Source organism: Struthio camelus, chromosome 1 (genome assembly GCF_040807025.1).
Source record: "Struthio camelus isolate bStrCam1 chromosome 1, bStrCam1.hap1, whole genome shotgun sequence".
NCBI lineage: Eukaryota > Metazoa > Chordata > Aves > Struthioniformes > Struthionidae > Struthio > Struthio camelus.
The window spans coordinates 53400989-53421529 of NC_090942.1; the positions used below are offsets into that span (position 1 = coordinate 53400989).

At 36.0% G+C, this 20541-nt stretch overlaps 1 protein-coding gene across 3 annotated transcripts in view; it reads left to right on the forward strand.

The window, feature by feature from the left end:
- APAF1 (apoptotic peptidase activating factor 1) overlaps nucleotides 1-12071 on the forward strand; it is a 37082-nt gene extending 25011 nt beyond the window's left edge. For all 3 annotated transcript variants that reach the window (XM_068938432.1, XM_068938438.1, XM_009674521.2), the window contains 7 exons: nucleotides 2170-2295; nucleotides 2652-2777; nucleotides 4923-5042; nucleotides 5372-5497; nucleotides 6336-6461; nucleotides 7270-7416; nucleotides 10449-12071. In XM_068938432.1, the coding sequence (XP_068794533.1) occupies nucleotides 2170-2295; nucleotides 2652-2777; nucleotides 4923-5042; nucleotides 5372-5497; nucleotides 6336-6461; nucleotides 7270-7416; nucleotides 10449-10592 (915 nt within the window). In that variant the 3' untranslated portion in view covers nucleotides 10593-12071. The remainder of the gene's footprint in view (nucleotides 1-2169; nucleotides 2296-2651; nucleotides 2778-4922; nucleotides 5043-5371; nucleotides 5498-6335; nucleotides 6462-7269; nucleotides 7417-10448) is intronic.
- Nucleotides 12072-20541: the final 8470 nt, after the last annotated feature.

Here is a 20541-nt window from a genome sequence, read left to right on the forward strand (position 1 = left end):
AGACTGCTAAATACACCAACATCCAAAATATTTGTTGCCATTCCATAATAGCAAATGCACATTTTTTTTAAAGCAGGATTCCCTAATACATCAAATAATCCCCAAATCAATGGGATTTTCTTTAAAGAAAAGTCAATAAAGCTTACTCAGATTATGCTTCCACTTGACTGCAGCAGTTTAAAAGCAGAAATATACTATTTGTTGTAGAATGCTGCTTATGCAAACTGGTGGTATGCAGCAGTCCACCAGATGGGCAGCCCTGATTCTAGACTTTTGGCTATGGGGTAGCTATTTCAAGTGTTTAGCCAAAAGCAGTAGCTAACTAGGAACAAATCTTTGTTTTTCTTGAATCTGGTGAAGTTTTATTGCAGATTTTGTAGGTGGTAGAATGTTGGAATAGATTCTGCTGCCCTGTGCCCTGCTCTGAGGGACACTGTGCAGGTAATCTGTTTGCATAGGGTCTCATGCTTTCACCTGATTTGGCCAGAGATTAATGTCAGCTATGTAATCCTGGCTAATCAGCGTGGCCAGTGCCAATATTTCTTGTCTTAGGCATTCTTAGCGTTTCTTAGGCAGCTAATAGAACGTGAGCTTGCTTTCTGGAAATTTTTTTTTGTTTGTTTCCATGTGCTTCCTGTTTATTTCTTCCAGACTATTTTCTGTCCTTCCTCTATTATTTGTCCTGCCAACAAGTTAGTTCTTACTGAAACTAGAAATACTGTAAAAGAAATTTAAGTGAAATGATCCTTGAACTTTGGTATTTGAATAGTGGAGAATATGAACATGGAGCGGAGTAGAAATAGCTAGAAAGTCTCCAGTGGAGCTTTGACAATAAAATAAATTTTTTATTGGAACCCATAGAATATATGAGCAAAGAGAAGCTCTTTGAAATGTTCACATAAATTTTAATTTCAACATGTACTGCTTTCTATCTGCTGCACTGAGCAAGGGACAAACCACAGTGAATGGAGTTAAGCTGCTCCCCACAAATGAATGGGTATAGGGTAGATGTTACTTCCTATCCTGTTGATCTTAACCATGGTTTTTTCTTTCCTTTTTTTTTTTTCTGTCTTTAGAGGAGGGGAAAAATAAAAATGTTTCTGCTAATTGTAAAATCTGTAAAGCATTTCTGGAGCTATTTGGTAGACTACTGTGCAATGGTTTAGTCCAGCTGTTGTCTAAATTAGTAGACCTGATCTATTTATTTTGTTTATTGTTATCTGTCTGTCTATTTATTTATGACTTAGTATGTTTCTGTTACAGCTTTAGTTGCATGTTTTCTAAGAGAAAGATGATGGTTACGTTTGTCTGCCCTAAATACAGTATTCTGACTTCTGCAGAGTTGCAGTCACCAGAGACGTCTGACATAGCAAGAGAATTGATTTTCACCCATGAGCGAGAATTTGACTGAAAAGACAAATTGCAGTTAAAAATTTGTGCTCTAATTTAACAGTAGATCTCTACTATTATATCTCTTAAAGTAGTTTTTCTTGCATCTCTGATTTTTTTTGCCTTTTGTAATTTGTGATCTCTCAGAATCGGGGTACTAGTCACCTTTTAATGAGTAGTGCAGCATGTTTTTCTTTAACCCCTTTCACACTGATATCTTTTTAAATTTCAACTTTTTCGTAAATCATTATGTACTAAAGGTTTTTAGTTTTGTTTTGTTCTTTTTGTTGCCTCTCCCCTGGAGAAGTGATTTGAGAGTGATACTGGGCCTGAGACTTGTATTGTGTATGCTAATGAGTTTAAAGTCATGCTTAGAGGAGGCACTTAAAGTATTTTATGCCCCATTTGTTATGAGCTGTAAAGTTTGACTGGCAGAATAAATTTAAGCTTGGAGCTAACTGCATAGCTTTTAGATTTTTTGTTTGAAATTTGGAAATAGTATGTTGAGTGATTGTTTTTTTATGCTCAAATAAAGTTTAAAAAGCCTTCTATTACTCAGATGTTTCCTTCTGCAAACTTCTACTGTTCAGAGCACATTGTACGGAGATGATAATTACACTGACCTCTAAAGCATTATTTACAAAAGTAACTGATCTAGATCATTTGGAATGTGAAAACTGGCGCACTGTTCTTTTCAACATTTTGAGCTCTATATTGTAGTTGTATTTAGGTTTAAACTTTAAAATATTATATTACCCTAATCCAGTCCTTGTGTTGCAGCTTATTAATGGAAATACAGACAGCGTTATTATGCAGACAGAAGCTCAGGAATCCCTTATTTGCTGCTGTTGCTTAAGTGAAGATCTTAAATTTGCAGCATTTGGACAGGAGAATGGAACAATAAAGGTATTAAATCCTGAATTTGGTTTAAAAAATGATAGGGAAATACATTTCTCGGTGCTACTGTTAAAGAACAAATGTTATTTGAATGACTTCCTACAATGACATTTCTTAGTATAGTACTTCAAAGTTTTTACTTTTGTGATTGATACCCAAATGACAATAATTTGGAGGTAGTGCTAATCATGCAGTTCCGCCTTTCATTTTACCAAGGGCTAAGGTAATACAAATGTGTTTGTTTTTCCAACTTGCTGATCAAGAATCATGGATTTGCAGTCTTTTGTTATTTAAAAATATGTTGTTCTTTTCCATTTCCTCAAGCGTGTAAAAATACATTAATTGTTGCATTCTTCATTGTAAAGGTATTGCAATTGTCAGATGGGAAAGTTTTGAAAACCTGGGAGGCGTACAGAACATCTGTGCAGCATTGTCAGTTTACCTCTGACTGTCAGACTCTCATTTCAAGCGCTCATGATTCAGTCATACAGGTTTGGGAGATATTTAAAATCGTTATATTGTAACTTACAATATATTTGTTTTATTTTTTATACTATAGATAATGTAAGCTCTGTAAATGACTGCTGCGTTTTGTTTTGTTCCATCTTCATCCTGTCCATTTTGAATGGAGCCTCTTTACAATTTTCAGTAGTGTGGCTTGGCAATTTTGGTCCTCTTACTACTTTAATTTGTGCTCGGACTGCTGATTTAACTTGCATGATGCTCTAGCAAGCCATCTATTTGTCACCATGGAGTAACAAATGAAATGTATGTGATGAATAAGTAATTTTAACCCATAGTCTGATAGATATAATTTAGAAATTGCAAATTCTAAAATACTGATTTCATTTTATGAAAAAATAAATGTTTATTGTCAGTGAGTATATGGAGATTTAGGGATTTTTTTTTTTCTTCCAAATTTGTTATAGTGATGATAGGAGCATCTTATCAATACGTCTAAAAAACTATATTTTTTAAATAGGCTGAAAGGAGAGAAATAACAGTGCTTCTCTGAATGGGTAAAAATCAAGAAGCACCAAGTTAGAGCACTAGATGAGAACAAGGAACTGTAGAACCTGTAGCCTCTATTTGTACTTGGGTAATAAGGAATCTTACCCAATTTCTATTTTTGATGCTGTGGATGATAGAAAACCACCAACTCCTTGAGGTAGGTGAAAGGAAACATTAATATTCAAACAAGATAGCTCAGAAGTTCTCCTGATATTGTAAGTGAAGGGTTTAGGATCTGACACAGGATGTCCTTGAGCTGGTCTATGCTGCTGAAAAGAATGGGATAAAAAAAAAAAAAAAACTGGCCTTCGAGCAAGCTAGTATGTCCATCTAGTACAGTACAGTTCTGAATGTAGAGAGTAGCTAGAAAGAGAATGGCTTCACTAATGTAGTCTCAAATTAATAAGCTCTGCCCCTCAGCAGAGTTGACTGGCTCCAGAGAAGCATTCTGATGTGTCTACATTAGTGTTTCAGCTTGGCTCAAGAATGTACTTTTGAAGAGAATGTCCTTGTTTATGCTTACTGTGCCTTAGCTTGCACTGCAGAGTAGTCGTAGGTGTCCAGACAAGATTCCTAACTAAATGAGAGCCTGTGCTCCAACCGCTGGTGGAGGTTGAGTCTACACAGCCAAATATAAGCTAGTTTGAAGCAAAACCTCCAAAACATGTGGATGGTGGTCCTCAGCATCATTTTAGTCACCTGTTCCAGCTTCATTGTGCTACCTACTTGCTAATGTACGCATGATTTATGCTGCAGCTGGTTCTGATGTTAGTGTTTTGTTGTGCCTTTACATTGAACTTGTGAATTTGAAGCTGCCTTAAGTGCCTTCACTATGGTCAATTAGGTAGTATAGTTACAGCCCGCCTATTTATTGGCTTTTGGATCCGTCCCTCAGGTTTAGATACCTGGGTAGCTTTTTTCTAGGTCCTCAGCTCCCCCTAGTGGATAGTGCCTCAGTTAAGCCTTGAGGATTTTCATGGGACTGCCTCTAGTTACCGTTCGTTCTTTGATGTGTAAAACATATTAATTTGGAAACCTATTAAATCATCCTTCTTCTTGAAGTCTAATAGCTTCTATAAATATAAAGACACTTGAATTTTCAGTACACAGTTGAACTGAAATCATAAAAGCACAGATCAAAATGACATTTCCTTTAAAAATATGCTTTAAAAATGTAAAGGAAAGCTAAATTAAGTATAGAAAGTATGAAGTCTGCCAGAAGACATAAGGGTATTTGTTGTAATAATCAGAAGCTTTAAGCCCAGAACATCTGAGGTGCCTAGTAGACAATTGTTTTTTTTTTTTTCCTTTGAAATTACTAATGAGATTTAAACATTTAATTCACTTTAGAAATCAGATTCTATGCATATTATAGGGCAACAGTTTTATCTTTCACACTTTGCTATGATTAGTGAATTAAAATGAACTCTGCCATAGTGTGGCTATTAAATACTACAGTAGGCGCATTCAATATAGTACCTTTTAATGAGTTGCAACCTACTTAAGAATTTTTATATCGTTCCCATGGGTTAAAATCAGTCAGTTAGTTCTTTCCTCTTAAGTTATATCCATCATAGGTGTGTGTGTTTTTGTGGTGTTTTTAAGTATTCCGTCTTTTTAAATAGGTATGGTGTTGGCAGTTGAAAGAATGTGTGTTTCTAAGAGGGCACAAGGAAGCAGTCAAGGATTTTAAACTTCTGGAAAATTCAAAACTTCTTTCTTGGTCATTTGATGGAACAGTTAAGGTAAATAAAAGGCTTTGTATTGATAAATCACAAATATATTTTAATCAAATTTTTTTTTACTCTTTGGTAGGTTCTGCACGTTATGTTGACACATATTTGATTGAATTGATACTTAAATGTAAGCTGCAGAAACATTTAAAACTCGAATTTGCATTTTATATTGCTTTTGAGGTTCAAATTCTTGTATTTTAGCTATGTCAATAAGTATATCAAAATATATATTGTATTTGGACCTTGTAGATGAGCTTTATCTTGCATATGTAAGATGCAGTTGTTTAACCTTTCTGCAGTGTTACAAAAGTGAGCTGTTTTTTCCATATGCTTTTTAGGTATGGAATATCATAACTGGAAAAGCAGAAAAAGATTTTACTTGCCATGGAGATACTGTTCTCTCTTGTGCTGTTTCACCTGATGGTAGTAAGTTTTCGTCTGCTTCTGCTGACAAAACTGCAAAGGTTGGTTACTTTATGTACAAGGATAAACATGATGCTTGGTCCTGACATTTTTGCTATATCTTTTTGTTATGAGGTAACCAGTGATTACTCAAGTTATCATGATGTATTTCTAAAATTAAATTTCCTGTGTCTGTGAACATGTTTCTAATGCTGTTAGAGATGGTCAGAATTAATCTTGAATATACCTCAAGGCTGTCCTGGTGACTTCTATACAAATGAAATGCCCATTTAATGGGCAAGTAGTCCATACAGAACATTTTCTGGTGTTCTTTGTATTGATTTTTATTAATAGCCTAATGTTCTAATTTGGAAACCTGAGTCAAAAAAATTTCTGAAAATTTCAGTGGAAGTCTTGTTCCTAGTTTCTGGTATTATTTCTGCACAGAAACAAAGTGAAAGTAGTGAACTGTTTAATACTCTGGGGGTGTCCTATTAGCATTTTTTAAAAATAGCTATGAATTAATTAATGAATCCTCTTTCTGTAAAACAATTTCATGAACTTTCTTCTAACTGAATCAGTTACATCAAAGTACTTAAAAATTACATCAAAGTTTTTTCCCCCCTCAAAAATATATTTACACTTGGTTCAGTGATTTGTAGCAATTGTGTTCTTGTGTGATTCAGATAATAAAAGGAAAAAACATACAAGCTACAGTAAAACATGTGCACACACACAGTCACCCACAGTTGTGTGTGTGTGTATTTGTATATATGTACACATACAAAGCGTGTTGTTCATTTGAATACTAATGCCTTCTTAGAAAGAATGGATGAAAACCTAATTGTTTTTGAAGTGTCAGTTATCTTTTTTCACTCTTCTGTAATGTTTCCCATTTAGATATGGAGTTTTGAAAGTTCATCTGTTATTCATGAGCTGAATGGTCATGAAGCCTGTGTGCGATGCTGTACTTTCTCTTCTAATAACAAATTATTAGCCACTGGAGACGACAAAGGAGAAATAAGGGTACTGCTTTAACCTTACACTTTACTTCATAATTTAATTGATAATTAGTTCACAGACTGAAGAGTTCTAATATTGTGTTCTGTATATCTAATTCATTAGTGTAGTGAATATCACTCTGAGGGAATTAACATGAAATAGCTGTCTCTGGGGAGTTGGCTTACTGTAGAAGTGAAAGACATTTGGAAAAGGTAGTAAAGCAAGAGCTGCTTTAAAAAAAATAGTATGATGGTATGACTGGAATAGAAGCACTCAGAAAACTAAGAGAACTGTGCAAAATAAATGTGTGAAGGCATAATCTTGGATAAAGATGGGCTTTTGAACTCATCTTATTTTCCCTGGTTTTGATGTATGGGATTTTGGGTTATCTGTTGAGAAACTATAGTTCTTTTTAAATCTATTCTTTGGAGGGAAAAAAGGTTTATGTAATGAATATAAAGAAAAGGAGATTTTGAAATGTAGTATAAGTCCCCACTAATTTACACATTTTCTCCCCTGATACTTTGCTGTGTGAATACAGGGCAGTGGTAGTTTGTAACCATATTGATGGGTTTGTTACATGATTTCTGAGGATCTGTGATTAACATTATTTACTGATGATCCTCCAGTGAATCACGTGTCATTAAATCCTCTGTAGATGATACAGTTGTAAGAGCAGAGTACCTTTTCTGAATTATTTTGTCACTTCAGATAGAATACTTATTTACAAAGGTTTTTTCTTTAATATGGAAAAACACATTTTGGCTTTCCTCGGTGGAGATTTTTCGTTTTGTTAAGTTTACTTATATACTTAACCTTTTCTCTCTCTTAGATTTGGGACACCTTAACAGGTGAATTACTTCACTTGTGCTCCCCAGTTACTGTAGATGAAGGAGAACCAACACATGGTGGTTGGGTAACAGACCTCTCGTTTTCTCCTGACAGTAAGGTGCTTGTGTCATCTGGAGGCTATCTTAAGGTAAACCTTAAAACTAATAAAATGTTGTAACATACATAATTAAAAGGCGAACTTGGATAATTTTAAAGGGAAAGGTAAACCACTTCAAAGAAACAAATGTGAGATGTTCTATTTAGCACAGTACAGCTCCGTTTTCCCAACTGTCTTGCAAATTTCATTTTTTTCCCTAAGTATGAAAGCCCCCTGCAAATGTATTTTAAGAAGCCTTCAGATTTCTAGGATGGAGTTTGCTTTTGAATTCTGTGTGTTCCGTTGCTCACAAAGTTCAAGATGCAGTTAGGAGCTTCAGATTTTTATTAGGAAAATCTTTCATTAACATCTTTCAAGATCCTCTTTATGAGCAGAAAAATGCTCTGTTGGGCAATTATTTATTTATTTATTTAATGAGACTGGCTTTTAATTTTTTTCCTAAATAGAAATTTGGAAGGAACTGCAATTGGGAATTTTCTGCCTTAAGGGTCATTCTATAAATATTCTTTGAAAGAGAGCATGTTAAAACTGAGGAAATCAGTCTTTTTCATCAGTCTTTCATTGGTTCAGACATCTCCTGGGCATATGGTTTTGAGAAGGGAAAAGATGATCGTTCTTTCATTCTGTGACATAACTGTACATTTCTCATGAGTCTGAATAGGATTATTGGTTTCCTCATGTAATATCTAATACCCTTTACTAGAAACCATGAGGGGTGGAACTGACAGTTGTGAAGTTCTTATCTTGCAAACTGCTGGAGACTAGTTGATTGCTGGTCAATGGTTGAGCCCTTGGACACGCTACCAGATTTAAGTCTTTCAAGTCAATTAGTAATTGTTTAACAAGGAGTATTGAATTTTCTAATTTAGCATTGAAAATACATCATTTTCTTGCCTTCATTTTGAATTAAAAAACACGACATGCTTTCTGTTTCCAACTTCCTTCCAGTTTTGTCTTGTGGTTACAAAGTGTGGTGTTGCGATGCTGCAAAGAATCATATAATGCTTTAGATTGTTATGAACCTCTGAGACTCATGAAGCCTATCCCTTTGCTCAAAGCAGGGCTAGTGTTAGATCAGGTTGCTCAGGGCCTTGGCCAGGCAAGTTTTAAGTATCTCCAGCAGGGGCTTCTCTGGGTCCTGAGAGAAGAGCCTGACTCTGTCGTCTCTAACTCTTTTTGGTGGTTGAAGGCAGCCGTTAGAGCCTCCCTAGCCTTTTCTTCTTCAGGCTAAACCAACTGAGTGCTTGCTCTCTCTTCTACATATTCCAGACCCCCCCACCACCACCACCATCTCAGTGGCTCTGTGCTGGACCAGCTGCAATTTGTCAATGTCTTTAGTGCGCTGGGGGGAGCTCAAAACTGAACACAGTGACTGAACAGCTGACTATTTTTTTTTTTTGAATCTGGCAGTTCATCCAGTTTGTCACCTACCTTGTATTCCATCATTGCAGTCTCTGTCTCTCCAATTTTGCTACAGGCATGTTATGGGAGATCATGCTGAAGGCCTGGCTAAAGTTGAGGTAAATCACATTCACAGCTCTCCCCTCATCTACAGAGCAACCCTTCTTGTCACAGAAGGGCAGTCAGGTTGTTCAGCATGATTTGCCTTTGGTAAGTCAGTGCTGGTTGTTCATGATCACCTCACGTGATTCCAAATGGCTTCTAGGAGACTTGCTCCATAACATTTCCAGGGACTGCAGTGAAAGTAACTGGCCTGTAATCCTTAGCATCTTTCTCCTTGCCCTTTTTGAAAATGGGTGTAACAGATGCCTTTTTCTAGTCACTGGGACCTCGTTCCAACACTACATCTTTTCATTCTAGACCTACCGGTGGATCTATGTGATGTGCCCCCCTACCCTTTTTATAAGGGAGATACTAATTAGTGAAAGTCTAAAACATTTCAGAAGTCTAATTCTCTGAAAATTGGTCTGAGTTGGGTTTTAGTGTTACATGGAAGATATCACAAATGAACATCTTATCACAAGACAACAAATGAATCATCTTATTCATAGATGAAGTGCATTCTGCTATGTACTGTTGAGCTTGCTGTGTGAATGGTACCCACTGGCTCAGCACCTGATCATTTTTCCTATCAACAGCAGTTCAGGAGCTGATTAAAGATCCTGATTTTCTGGGTCTCCGCTGAATAACAGGCACTTTGGGAAAGGTGTTTTGAATCAGAATGCTATAGTCATGTAGTTATAAAACCGCATTATGCACACAACTGTTATGTTGCATATCTCGTGAGATGAGCAAACTTAAAAGTAGTAATATGTCACATGCTTTTTCTAAACTAAATTTAATCTATTGCAATACTTTGCTACTGCAGTCAAATATAGCAAGACTAGATGGTGGACTCTCTGGAATATCGACTACAGCAAAGTGACAGCTTTGTGGTCGATTGCATTTGGTTCATGTGGTGTGTAGCTTTTGTGGGAGTGATATAAAAAGTGAAATAAGTGTACAGTTACGGAGCAAATGGATGGTAGAAGGTTTTCCTGTATAGTTGTTATTAATGATTATGGTATGATCTTAAAAAATAACATTTATAACCTCATTTTTAAAAAAGTCTGTGCTGTTAACATAACTGTAAATGGTTTCAACTGTGAAAATGAGTAATCCTTTTGTGAATCCAACTAACCTTTTAGTTTCAATTAGATTGTCTGGCAGTGAGTTTCATGTATTAATTGGTTTATAGAAATGTAGAAAATACATAATCTTTTAAATTTTGAATGTGTTAAAATTGACTTCTTTGGGTCATATTTTCTGACAAGGATATGTGACCATGCCTGAATCTAATCTTACTGCTGTATTTAATATTTTGTATGTGTACTTTAACTTCAAGATGACTGAAGGTGCTCAATTTTCTTTTCATCTGAAAGTCTTATACTTCTAGTAATTTGTCCTTTTCTAAACCTTTTCTGTTTAAGATTGCTTGTATTTTTCTCCTTTAATTCTCCTTCTTTAGGGAAAGCAGTCAATTTGGCTTACCAAGCTAGGCCTGTTTATATAATTTGTTCTAACCTTATTTCAACTAACTGAAAGTGTATTGTATTTTATAGTGGTGGAACGTAACTACTGGAGAATCCTTACAGACCTTCTATACAAATGGAACAAACCTCAAGTCAATACGTGTATCCCCTAATTTCAAAGTTTATGTGACTGTTGATAATCTTGGTATTCTTTATGTATTACAAAAGATGTGATTAGTGTGTTGAACTTTGCAGAGATCGTGTAACTTGCTCTTTCTTTGAGCTGGAAACAAAATTCTGCTAATTATTTATCTGGCGCTCATTAAGCTGTGAATTATACTTCAATATTGTATTCATGATGTTTTCATGTATATTTATGTATGTTTTCTCAAATGAATTTGCATTTAATCTTGTTTTTGATAGGCATTATTGTCAATACTTAAGTCTTGATTTGCATCTTAAGTATGTTGCTTCCAACATTGTAAGGAAATTACGTTAAGATTTATTCAAATTGGGTGAAATTAATAAACAGCAGTGGAGCAATAATAGGAGTACAAAGATGGAAATTCCATTTTGTGCTATGGCTGATGACTAAATGTTTTGTAGCTATGAACACAACTGTTTTTTTTTTTTATTTTTTGTGATGCAAGGCTTTTTATTTCATACAGAATGGAAAGAATCAGGGACATCTTTCATTTGAAAAATGAAACTCTAGCTATCTTGGTGCTTGAAGCTCAAAACCAGAACTCAAGTAGCTGTTCTGTTTACAGCAGCAGTGCTTCCCACTTGTGGTATGAACCATCATGCTTCTACCCTTGTGGAGATAAAGTGCATTGTAACGCATATGAGCTATGCTTACTAAGAGGAACCTTTTCAGTTTCATTTTCTCAAGACAAAACCTGAAGCGTTATTGGAATTGAAGTGGGGGAGATTGTGCCACATTTCCAGTCAGAGGGCTAACAGAGATAACCAGCTAAACTGAGGTAGAAAATATTTTAAAAGGTTTGTGTTGAAAAATATAAAGGTGTGAATTCTTAGTTGTTTTTCTTTTAAGATTAGCATTCAATTTATACCACAGTGGTATTTTATTTTGATCAGCTTTGTTTACATGGGATTCTCTGCACAGAGGTCTCTTGACTGAGACGTGATTTTTTTTTTTTTAATCTATTTATAGATTCAATATCAGGTAGAATCTTTTGACATTTTATACTAATTATACTTAATATATCTTTTGTGAATAATTAGGTAATAATTTTTTTAGGCATCTAATAAGCCTTGTTTTTGCCTTTCAACTACTATGAGTAACTGCACAAGTGTTAGTATAATGATTTTGATATCTTGCAGTTGGCAGTAGGACATTTCATCTAAATACGTGGCTATAAAGAGTACATTAGCAAGTGTCTGTCAATTGATAATAATAAAATTTTCGCTTTTGTTTTTTTTTTGTGTGAATTTCAGAAGATTTAATATTCTTAATGTTTTCCTGTTTTTGACAATCAGCAGTTTTCCCCCCCCCCCTTTTTAAACTCTTAATTCCCCTATTTTTAATGTACTATTGAATACGGGTCAGTATAATTAAAGTACTGCTGGCAGACATATAAAGAGAAGAAATTTAACAGGAAAAAAACTTGAAACGTTTTGTATTCTAAGTGTGTGGATATGCAGCATTCAATAAAGATAATCTGGGCAGTATTGGCCTAAGTTATGAATGAATTTCAGTTCTTGTGTGTTTCTGTGGGTTTTTAATTGTTTTGATTTTTTTAATAAGGTGGGAGGAAGGGGAAGTGCTGCCTTTTTTTTTTTTTTTTTGCCTTGAGTAATATGTGCAAGGAAGAGTAAAAGATGATCTGTGTGCCGCCACTCTTAATGTAATGCTGCTTCTCAGTGTGCATCAAAAATACTTTTGACAGGTAAGCAATAGTATTAAATATGAAGATGGAGGAAAAACAACATGAAGGACTGTTTTCTTCCATCAGTGAGACACTCGGGCGAGTCACATGGTAAGCCACAAAAGGAAAACCAGAATCTTGGAGCATCTCCAATAGTGTTCAGGATAAAGCTACTTCTGCTCCGTCTAGTTTGTACAGCCCTCATCACTACCCTGCAGAGCTGAAGATTCAAGGAATGAGACGGTCCTCTCAGCCACCATGTCCCTTCACTGCATAGTCTGTGCTACCCTATTTGCACAAGACAGTGTTGATCAGAATTTAGAGGCCCAGCTAGACAAAAAGAGGATAAAAGCTTCACATAAGGAACCAGAGCAGAAAGTTGTATTTTCTGACAATGCTATTAATCCCTTGATGATAGGAAAACCTGGTTGTGGTTTAGTGAAGAAGGTGAACTGTGAAAGGGTGGAGTGCATAGAAGATTTCAGTCTTGAAGTGAGTAGGAAATAGCACAGAAGCTTGAAGAAATTAAGGATGTAATTGCACTATTCTGCAAGAGTGCCAACACAACAGCATTCTGCCTGTTGCTGGAACTGAGGTAGCTATGCTCCATCGGAGGTGATTATATATAGAGTCAGCACAGTTGCATTCATGTGCAAATGTATGGAGCTGACTGCTAAATCTTTAGTTACAACTGAAATAAAAGAGGAGAAATAGTGATGAAAAAGTCTTGAAAAGCCAAAGAGTAGGTAAAAATTGCAGAAAGAGGAGGAACAAATCAAAATGAAAAACCTTTAAAATAGGGGGCAACCAAGACAGCAACTTCTTTAATTTAAAATCTCTAAGGTGGTTAAGGCAGTTTACTGTCACCCAGACCAAACCAAAAAAACCCCCCTGCTTTATCAGTGGATTGAGCTGTTTTCTTTGATGCTTAGATGTATTCTGAAACACAAAAGAAAGTTTGACCTGAAGCAATTTGTATGTAGATCAACCATTAGTGCCTCCATTATCTCTGGTAATGCCAGATCAAATATAATCACTCTGCATCCAAATTTAACTAATGAGCATTGGACAATTTTATCTAGTTCTTTAACTGAAATTATATACAATTTTGTATACACAGTTCTTAGGTACACTTCCTATTAATGATGCCTATCGGCTCCAGTAGAAGTTTTGAATCTCTTCATTTTGACAATTAGGCCTACAGCTCCTTTGCAAATCTTGTTCTTCTCTTTATTTCCTTTATTAACAAGGAATTGTACCCACACAGTGCAGTTGTTTAAGAGGATGTCTTATGTTGTCTTGAATTGTACCATTCCTTTAACTATGGTGTTCCCCTCCTGCCTTTGTTATTGGCTATTACAGTCATTTGCAATGAATTTTGCAGTTGTACATTTGTTGCCTGAGTTTTTTCATGCTAAAGTTTGTAGATCTTTCATAGTGCTGCAGTGTGTGGGCAGAGCTAGAACTTCCTCCTCCCTAAAATTACTCGGCTTCCCCCTGGAAAATGGCTGTTAAATTCCCTGGTACAGAGTGCTGTGGAGAGTACTCATTTTTTCCAATTAATAAGGTCTCTGTGTGGGGTCTAGTTCCCAAGGTCGTCTCTAGCTACAACAGTGTCTCCTCATCTCTGTTCTGAGATATTTCACAAGAGCTGATGCCTTTGCAGGTTTTAGGGGAAAGTCAGACTGCTTGGGTGGTTTCTTCTGTCCTCCAGGGACAGAACAGATTGCAGGGAGGCTACCTTGCCCCATCCTTAAGAAGAAGATGAACCCAGAAAATCAGGAGATTACAAAGAATTCAGCTACATTCTTCCAGTTACTAGGAGAACATGAGCCTCTTACCGACAGCTGCCTTTTCATTGTCAGCACAGATGCAGCACAAATGACAGCCAAAAGGGTTGACTTTTGCACTGTTTGCCAGTGAGAGACGTTTTCTAGCATTTTGCTCTGATAGCAAACGCTCACCCTTGTTGGTTTGCGTTGTTCTCTTCCTTCTGTCTGCTGTGGAGACATTAAATTTCCCAGGGTTGCTGGATGATGATGATGCCTGAGAGCTCTGAGAACTTAGACCCTTTATTCCTGGTGTGATAAGAAGGCAGAAGCCAAGTGAACCTCACCGCTTTGAGAATGGGGAACATGCCAACTGTGCAGAGCACTTTCAGTACGATTTCTATGCCCAATTTCACTTTGCTCTTTAAAGCTAAGAACAGGTGCGCAGTTGGTGGCTCTGCCAGTATATAATAAGCTGCTAAACTGAGGCTAAATTTGTTTATGGCATGAGCTCTGAAGTAGGTTGACCTATAGTTTTTATCACCTCCAATGCTGCCATGCTCTGTGCAGCTGTCTGCATCTTTGTACGTTTTTTTTTTTCAAGTTGTTGCACACATTTCTTCTAAGAAGGCTTCTTATGAGAAACCTTGCAACTAACTTTATCATAGAGGCCTGTGCCAGGCTTTCAGGGTGCATCCTAAAAGACCTAGTGAGTATAAAGGAGTAAGATTTTCAGTCTACATATGTTATTGACATCTTCGGCACTTCCCATATAATCTCTTCCTGTTATTTCTGTGGGATATAGCAAATTGTGCTGTAATTGGACTTTTAAAATTGTATGTGTACATTTATTTAGAAGAATGAGAAAGCCAAAGTATCTTTCAGTGTTTCAATAGGTAATTTCTCTCTTGGGGACTGTTTACAGAACAAATTGGCTTCCTGTGCTTGTTTCCTTATAACAAACCGTATATTGTATGTGCAACAAGTGCTCCTTCAGGCTAAGGAGAATTCTTGTTATATGCTCAAGAGGGATCATCCGAGTATTTACGTAGTGTGCCACAATTAGACTCTCTCTGTATTTATATGGTATGTTATATTTTTCGTTTCTTCTTGTATTTACTTCTCCTATTAGTATGTTTGTCTCCCTCTCTCTCTGATCTTTCTCTCTTTTGAGCTTTGTGCAGTTTCTCTGTGATAGCCTATGAACTCAGAGGAATTTTGAAAATCGTGATGTTTAAAAGGGTTCAAAATGAGGCAAAGACAAATTTATGTGATATAACTGTGTAAAAGTGGATGCTATCTAGGTATAGCATGTAAATGCATAGAAAAGCATGCTTCGTATTTAAAATGCCTTTTTAAAAAACGGTATCTCATGTATCGTATTGCTTTATAAACACATTAGTTATCTTAATTGTCCACTTCTAATTGCATACCAAATTTTCTTTTTGTAGATATTCTTGTACTTTCTAGCACATGGCAGCAGGGATATTTTTATCATGTAGCTCTAAAAATCACATTATTTGGCAGTAATATTCTCAGAAGACAGTAAAAAGTGGTCCATATTCTTCTCCCTCAAAAGCATTAATATTCAGGTTTATATATGCTGAGACTTTGTAGTCTGCTGGTTCAGACTCTTACTCCAGCGCTAAGGAATCTCAGTCTTGTCACGTTTTGAGAACACGTCTTCACGTCCCAGAGACACAATGACAGGTACGTATCTTCTCTTTTTGCACTTCCCTGTCAGAACGACTTACATTCCTCTTTTGATATTGCAAACAGTATTGGCTGCTGTTTATAGGCCCCCTGGCAGAAGAGTAGGAAAAAAGATCAGGGAAACACCAGCAAATATACTTTTGGTTTAACAACGCTGCAATAATGCATGAGAGGAATGGCTCATTTTTAATGTGAGGCTGGGAAACGCTTAGTTTTTTCTTCTTAAAAGGTTTTTGGGAGTTTTTCGTTTTTATTTCTGTTCTTTTTTTGAGTAGTAGAGAATGGACGAATGAACAGACAGCCATAGGCCGGTGGAAACCTGTCTCTAAATACAGATCAAATATTTTGCTTTAAAAAGTCATCTGAAACCTATATTCATCTCTTGATGGTTAAAAGCTCAGCATCTAGGCAATAATGTAAGACCTACCTATGCAAGCTGGTAGCTCCTAAATATTTTAATGTATTTGTGTGACTCCTTACAAGGTGCTGTGAAATTCATTTGTATTTAGTACAGAGTAGCAGTAATGCATGTTACGTGTCCAGCTGTACAAATAAGTGAGATTGCAGGAAATATATGAAAAGAGCCTTATCAATATATGACTTACTTGAGACCTCGGAAATGTGAGAAGGAACAGTTTCAAAGAGATTGAACTGATTGATTAGTTGCTGGTTAAATTTTACCTCTAGTTGGACATATTTAAAAAATTGTTGCCTCAGTGCATTTGACTTTTCAAAGCATTTTTTTTAAATGTGTCAAATACCTTGCGGATGGTGCACCACTGTAATTTCTCAAAAGTAAAACAGTTGTGGGTTTGCCGCCCAGTACAAATAATAAAGCAGATACTCATTTTTTTTCTTTCTACAGTATCAATAATTCAGCTTTTAAATTGTTGTTCTGACTCAGCAGTTAGTAGTTGGCAGTTTGAAGCAGTTTGAAGTAGATTTTCTGGCTACACATCCATTCGAAAAGAAATGGCCAAACTGAATCTTTTGGGTTTTTGTCACTGCAAGAAGATAGTAACTGGGAATACCTGCCAGTGAGAGGTATAAATCAATTGAATTAAATGTGACCTGGAATTTTCTTCATAGCACGTCATACTGATCTCTGATTGTAGTCACTCAAATTTTCTCTTTTCTTCCTCTGAGGAAGAATTTTTGCTGTCCTCCCACTCAGACCTAGTCCTTGGATTATGATACCTAATTCAGCTGTTCTTGCCTTGAAGTTTTGAATGTTTAGGCACTTCAATTTTTTCCTTCACGGAATCTAACCAGCGGCAGTAGACAGGCAGCCACCTTAAGTTTAGACCAAAAATACCTCGGTGCTGTGGTTTCATTAGGAAATGCCAATTTGTCAGAACTCGGATTTTCCACAAAACACGCAAGTTTCATAACAGGAGAAGATACCTAACCTGCTTCTCCTCAGTTCCACACCACGTCTCTAATGTAAACAGTTCCTCAAGCTCCAAGCCCCTTACTAGTTGTCATAATTATCAATTTCGATTTAGACCTCCAAACTTTGCTTTTGAGAAAAAGGAGAATTTATCAAAGCTTATATAGATAGATAGATAGATAGACAGCTATAGATAGATATATGAATATAGATATATGCATTTATTGACATTTGTCAAAAAGCACTGGTATTTGCTTTTAACTACTGCAAGTATCCACTGCAATCAGATTCTCATTTTCCAGATAGATTCCTGTTTAAAAAAAAGAAAATACAGGGATAAATATATACTGTTATCCCAAAATAATGTCTAACTCGTTGCAAAGCCCAATTAAGGAGCAAAATAAATAATGGAAAATGAAAGTACAAGCTGCATGAGCAGGAGGCACTATGCTTTAATTTTTGAGAAGTAGGAGACTTAATTCATATGAAAAGTGAAAATAAAACCTATTTTACGAAAAGGATTATCATTTTTATAGAAGATGATCTTAACTGCATAAATCCACATTCCAGGGACAAAAGCATTATGCTGCGTAATACACTTATCTAACAGCTTGTTAAAGATCGCTGCCTATTTCACTAGTTGAAGCTGAAGAAACCAGAGGGCCTGGGAACATACCCTGAGATAATGCTTCATTCCACAGAGCCACTTTGTGATAAAAGAAAGGATAGTGAAGCAACAGCTCCACTCCAGCAAATCTTCCCCTAATATCACTAAAAGAGCCCTGAAGAGTGGAAACTCCCTTTTGAAAGCGTATTGGCAACAGTAAGGACTAAATACGAGATGTGATGACAGATGAAGCAGCTTGGGAAGCTGCAAAGTGTAAAGAGCTCCACAGCTGATGGAAAGTTTAAAAGGAAAAAAAAGACCATAACTTGAAGAAATAGGCTTTTTTCCTATGTCTACCATAACCAAGAGTTTAATCTTTTCAGCAAAGGAATTTCTGGAAAAAGAAGATAAAACAATCAAATTGGTAGACTTTTAGTATATTGCAACCTAGTAGGCTTAATATATTTTTAACCAAATTTACATACTCCAGATACCTTTAACATGCCGCTATTACCAGATTAAAGGTGTAACAGTGGTTGGTGTTCATCCAATGACTGCCAAAACCAGTACTTTTTTAAAGGTTAAGCCTTTTTAACTTTCCATTTGGATCAAGGGTTTTGCTCTTGTACATTCTTAGACTTTGCTTTTTGTTTGTCTAAACCGATTTTGGAGGCTGTTTAGACAGGAGTAAAAAGTAATAACTCTGGCATTTTTCCTTAACAAAACAGGTTACCTTGAACTATTCTTTCCTTTTAAAGCTGTTTATTCCAAACAGATTCTTGTTACATTAAACAAGTGAAGCCATATAACAAACATTCCGGTAATCAGGCCAGCAGTACTCATAAATCATCACCAAGCAGCTCTAAATCTGTCACACTTACTTACTTGACTTTTTCACAGGAATGTTTATGTAATTTAAAGAAAATATAGAAAGGAAGTTAAGCCTCCTTTCTACATGGTTAAATCAACTCTAGGGAGATGAAAAACACCCACACGCTTGGCTCTGGGTCCGCTGAGGCATTCTTGAAAAGCAAACCTTTATGAAATCTTTCATCTGTGATCAAATGCAAGGTGTAAGAATTAGCAGTTGTCCAGGTGCCACTGATTGTGCTCTGGTTACATATCCCTGGTTACATATTCCTCGTATAACAGGATATCACCTCACTCAGGGAGTTACAGATTTGGAACCTCCCCAGTCTTCCAGCAAAGCAATTTTTGGCATAGTTGGGAACATAAATGTAATGTAGGATGTGTTAAAGCTGAGAATCATTGAAAGGGGTCCAAGAAGTCACAGTTCCACAGATGTGAAAAAAGTATGTTAAATGAGATGCTATCTTAAATGACATGCCTTAAAAAGAGATGTAGAAGCGGCAGTGAAACACAGATAAATATATTCAGCGATATCTAATATGATTTAGAGGGTAAGTTACTGTTTAAATATGCCAGCAACTGATATGGCTAGGTGAAGCAATGAGTGAAATTGTGGGCAAAATAATGATTGAGTATTAAAAAGGTGCCTTAGTATTAAAAATATGCAATTAATAAAAAGCAACTTAGACTAGTCCTTTGATCACAGTGACAGAACTGTGAAATATGATGTTGAAAAGACAGACATGTTTTAGTATTTGGAATAAAATGGCAAGAAGTATCTATCCCATATAATTTTATCTCAGGAATAGGACGTTCATATTCTTAACAGAACAGGTGGCAAGGATGCATTTGTTCAAACTAAATAACTTTAAATCAGCAAGCCCAAACAATAAATACCAGATTTCTATGATGGATTAGATGGAAAGCCATTTGAACCGCTCCTGATAAAATTAACCAACCCTTGACAAACTGAGAAATTTCTAAAGGTTTGTAAATCACAACTGTTCCAGTGCTTTGAAAGAGACGGCCAAGAGAACTATTGACCTGAGGCCAGTCCTAAGTAAAATATTGCAATGGCTGCTTTAGGAGTATATCAATAGCTACAGTCTACTCTGAACATCACAAAATTTCTCTAGGCATTGCTGATTGTTGTGATTTTACAAAAGACAAGTTTTGTCAAATATTACTGGCAGATTTCTAGTTGTTTTGCTTCTGTGTGGGGAGGGTTTTTTTAATCCAGATATTTTGACACATGAAGTTTGGTTTCTTTAGCAAATTTGGTTTATTATCACAAAGCATTTTCATTTAAAGGAGCATCTGTTCTATAGCACTGGTAGAGAATGTATTACATTAAAATCTGGCTCACATTACAATTATTATTGTCTACAATCTATAAAACCTTTCCTGATAAAGGTTGCAGATGATATAAATTGACTGAAGAGTGAATTGCAAAAATAAGTAGCTATCACAAGAAGATGTGTGTGTGTCTTTCAACATCCAACAGTATGTTTTTGTTATCTTACAAATAAGGTATGACTGCAGCATACGTAGCGGAGCCAAGAATGCCAGTGAGACCATCTTGAAAATGGTGATGTGGAAAGGAAACTGTCTGAGATTATCCATATAACTTCTAAAGTATTTGCAGTTTTATGTAGATAGCACTTGTGAGTATATAAAAAAGGTCTATTTTGAAGGAGTGGGGTGATGATCTCTGAGTTTCATTGATAGGACATCTGCTAGAGTTGTGTATAAAGCTATGGTATTAATGTTTCAAAGAGGAAATAGATTTAGCCAAAATTTAAGAGGATCACAAAAGGTGATCCGTGGGCTGAGGAAGAGTCTTGCAGTGTAAGGTTTAGGAGTTGAATTTGTTCCGTGAATTGGAGAGAAGGCTGAGAAGTGACCTATTAGTGAAGTGTGAAAGAGAGGCAGAATATTTCAGCCT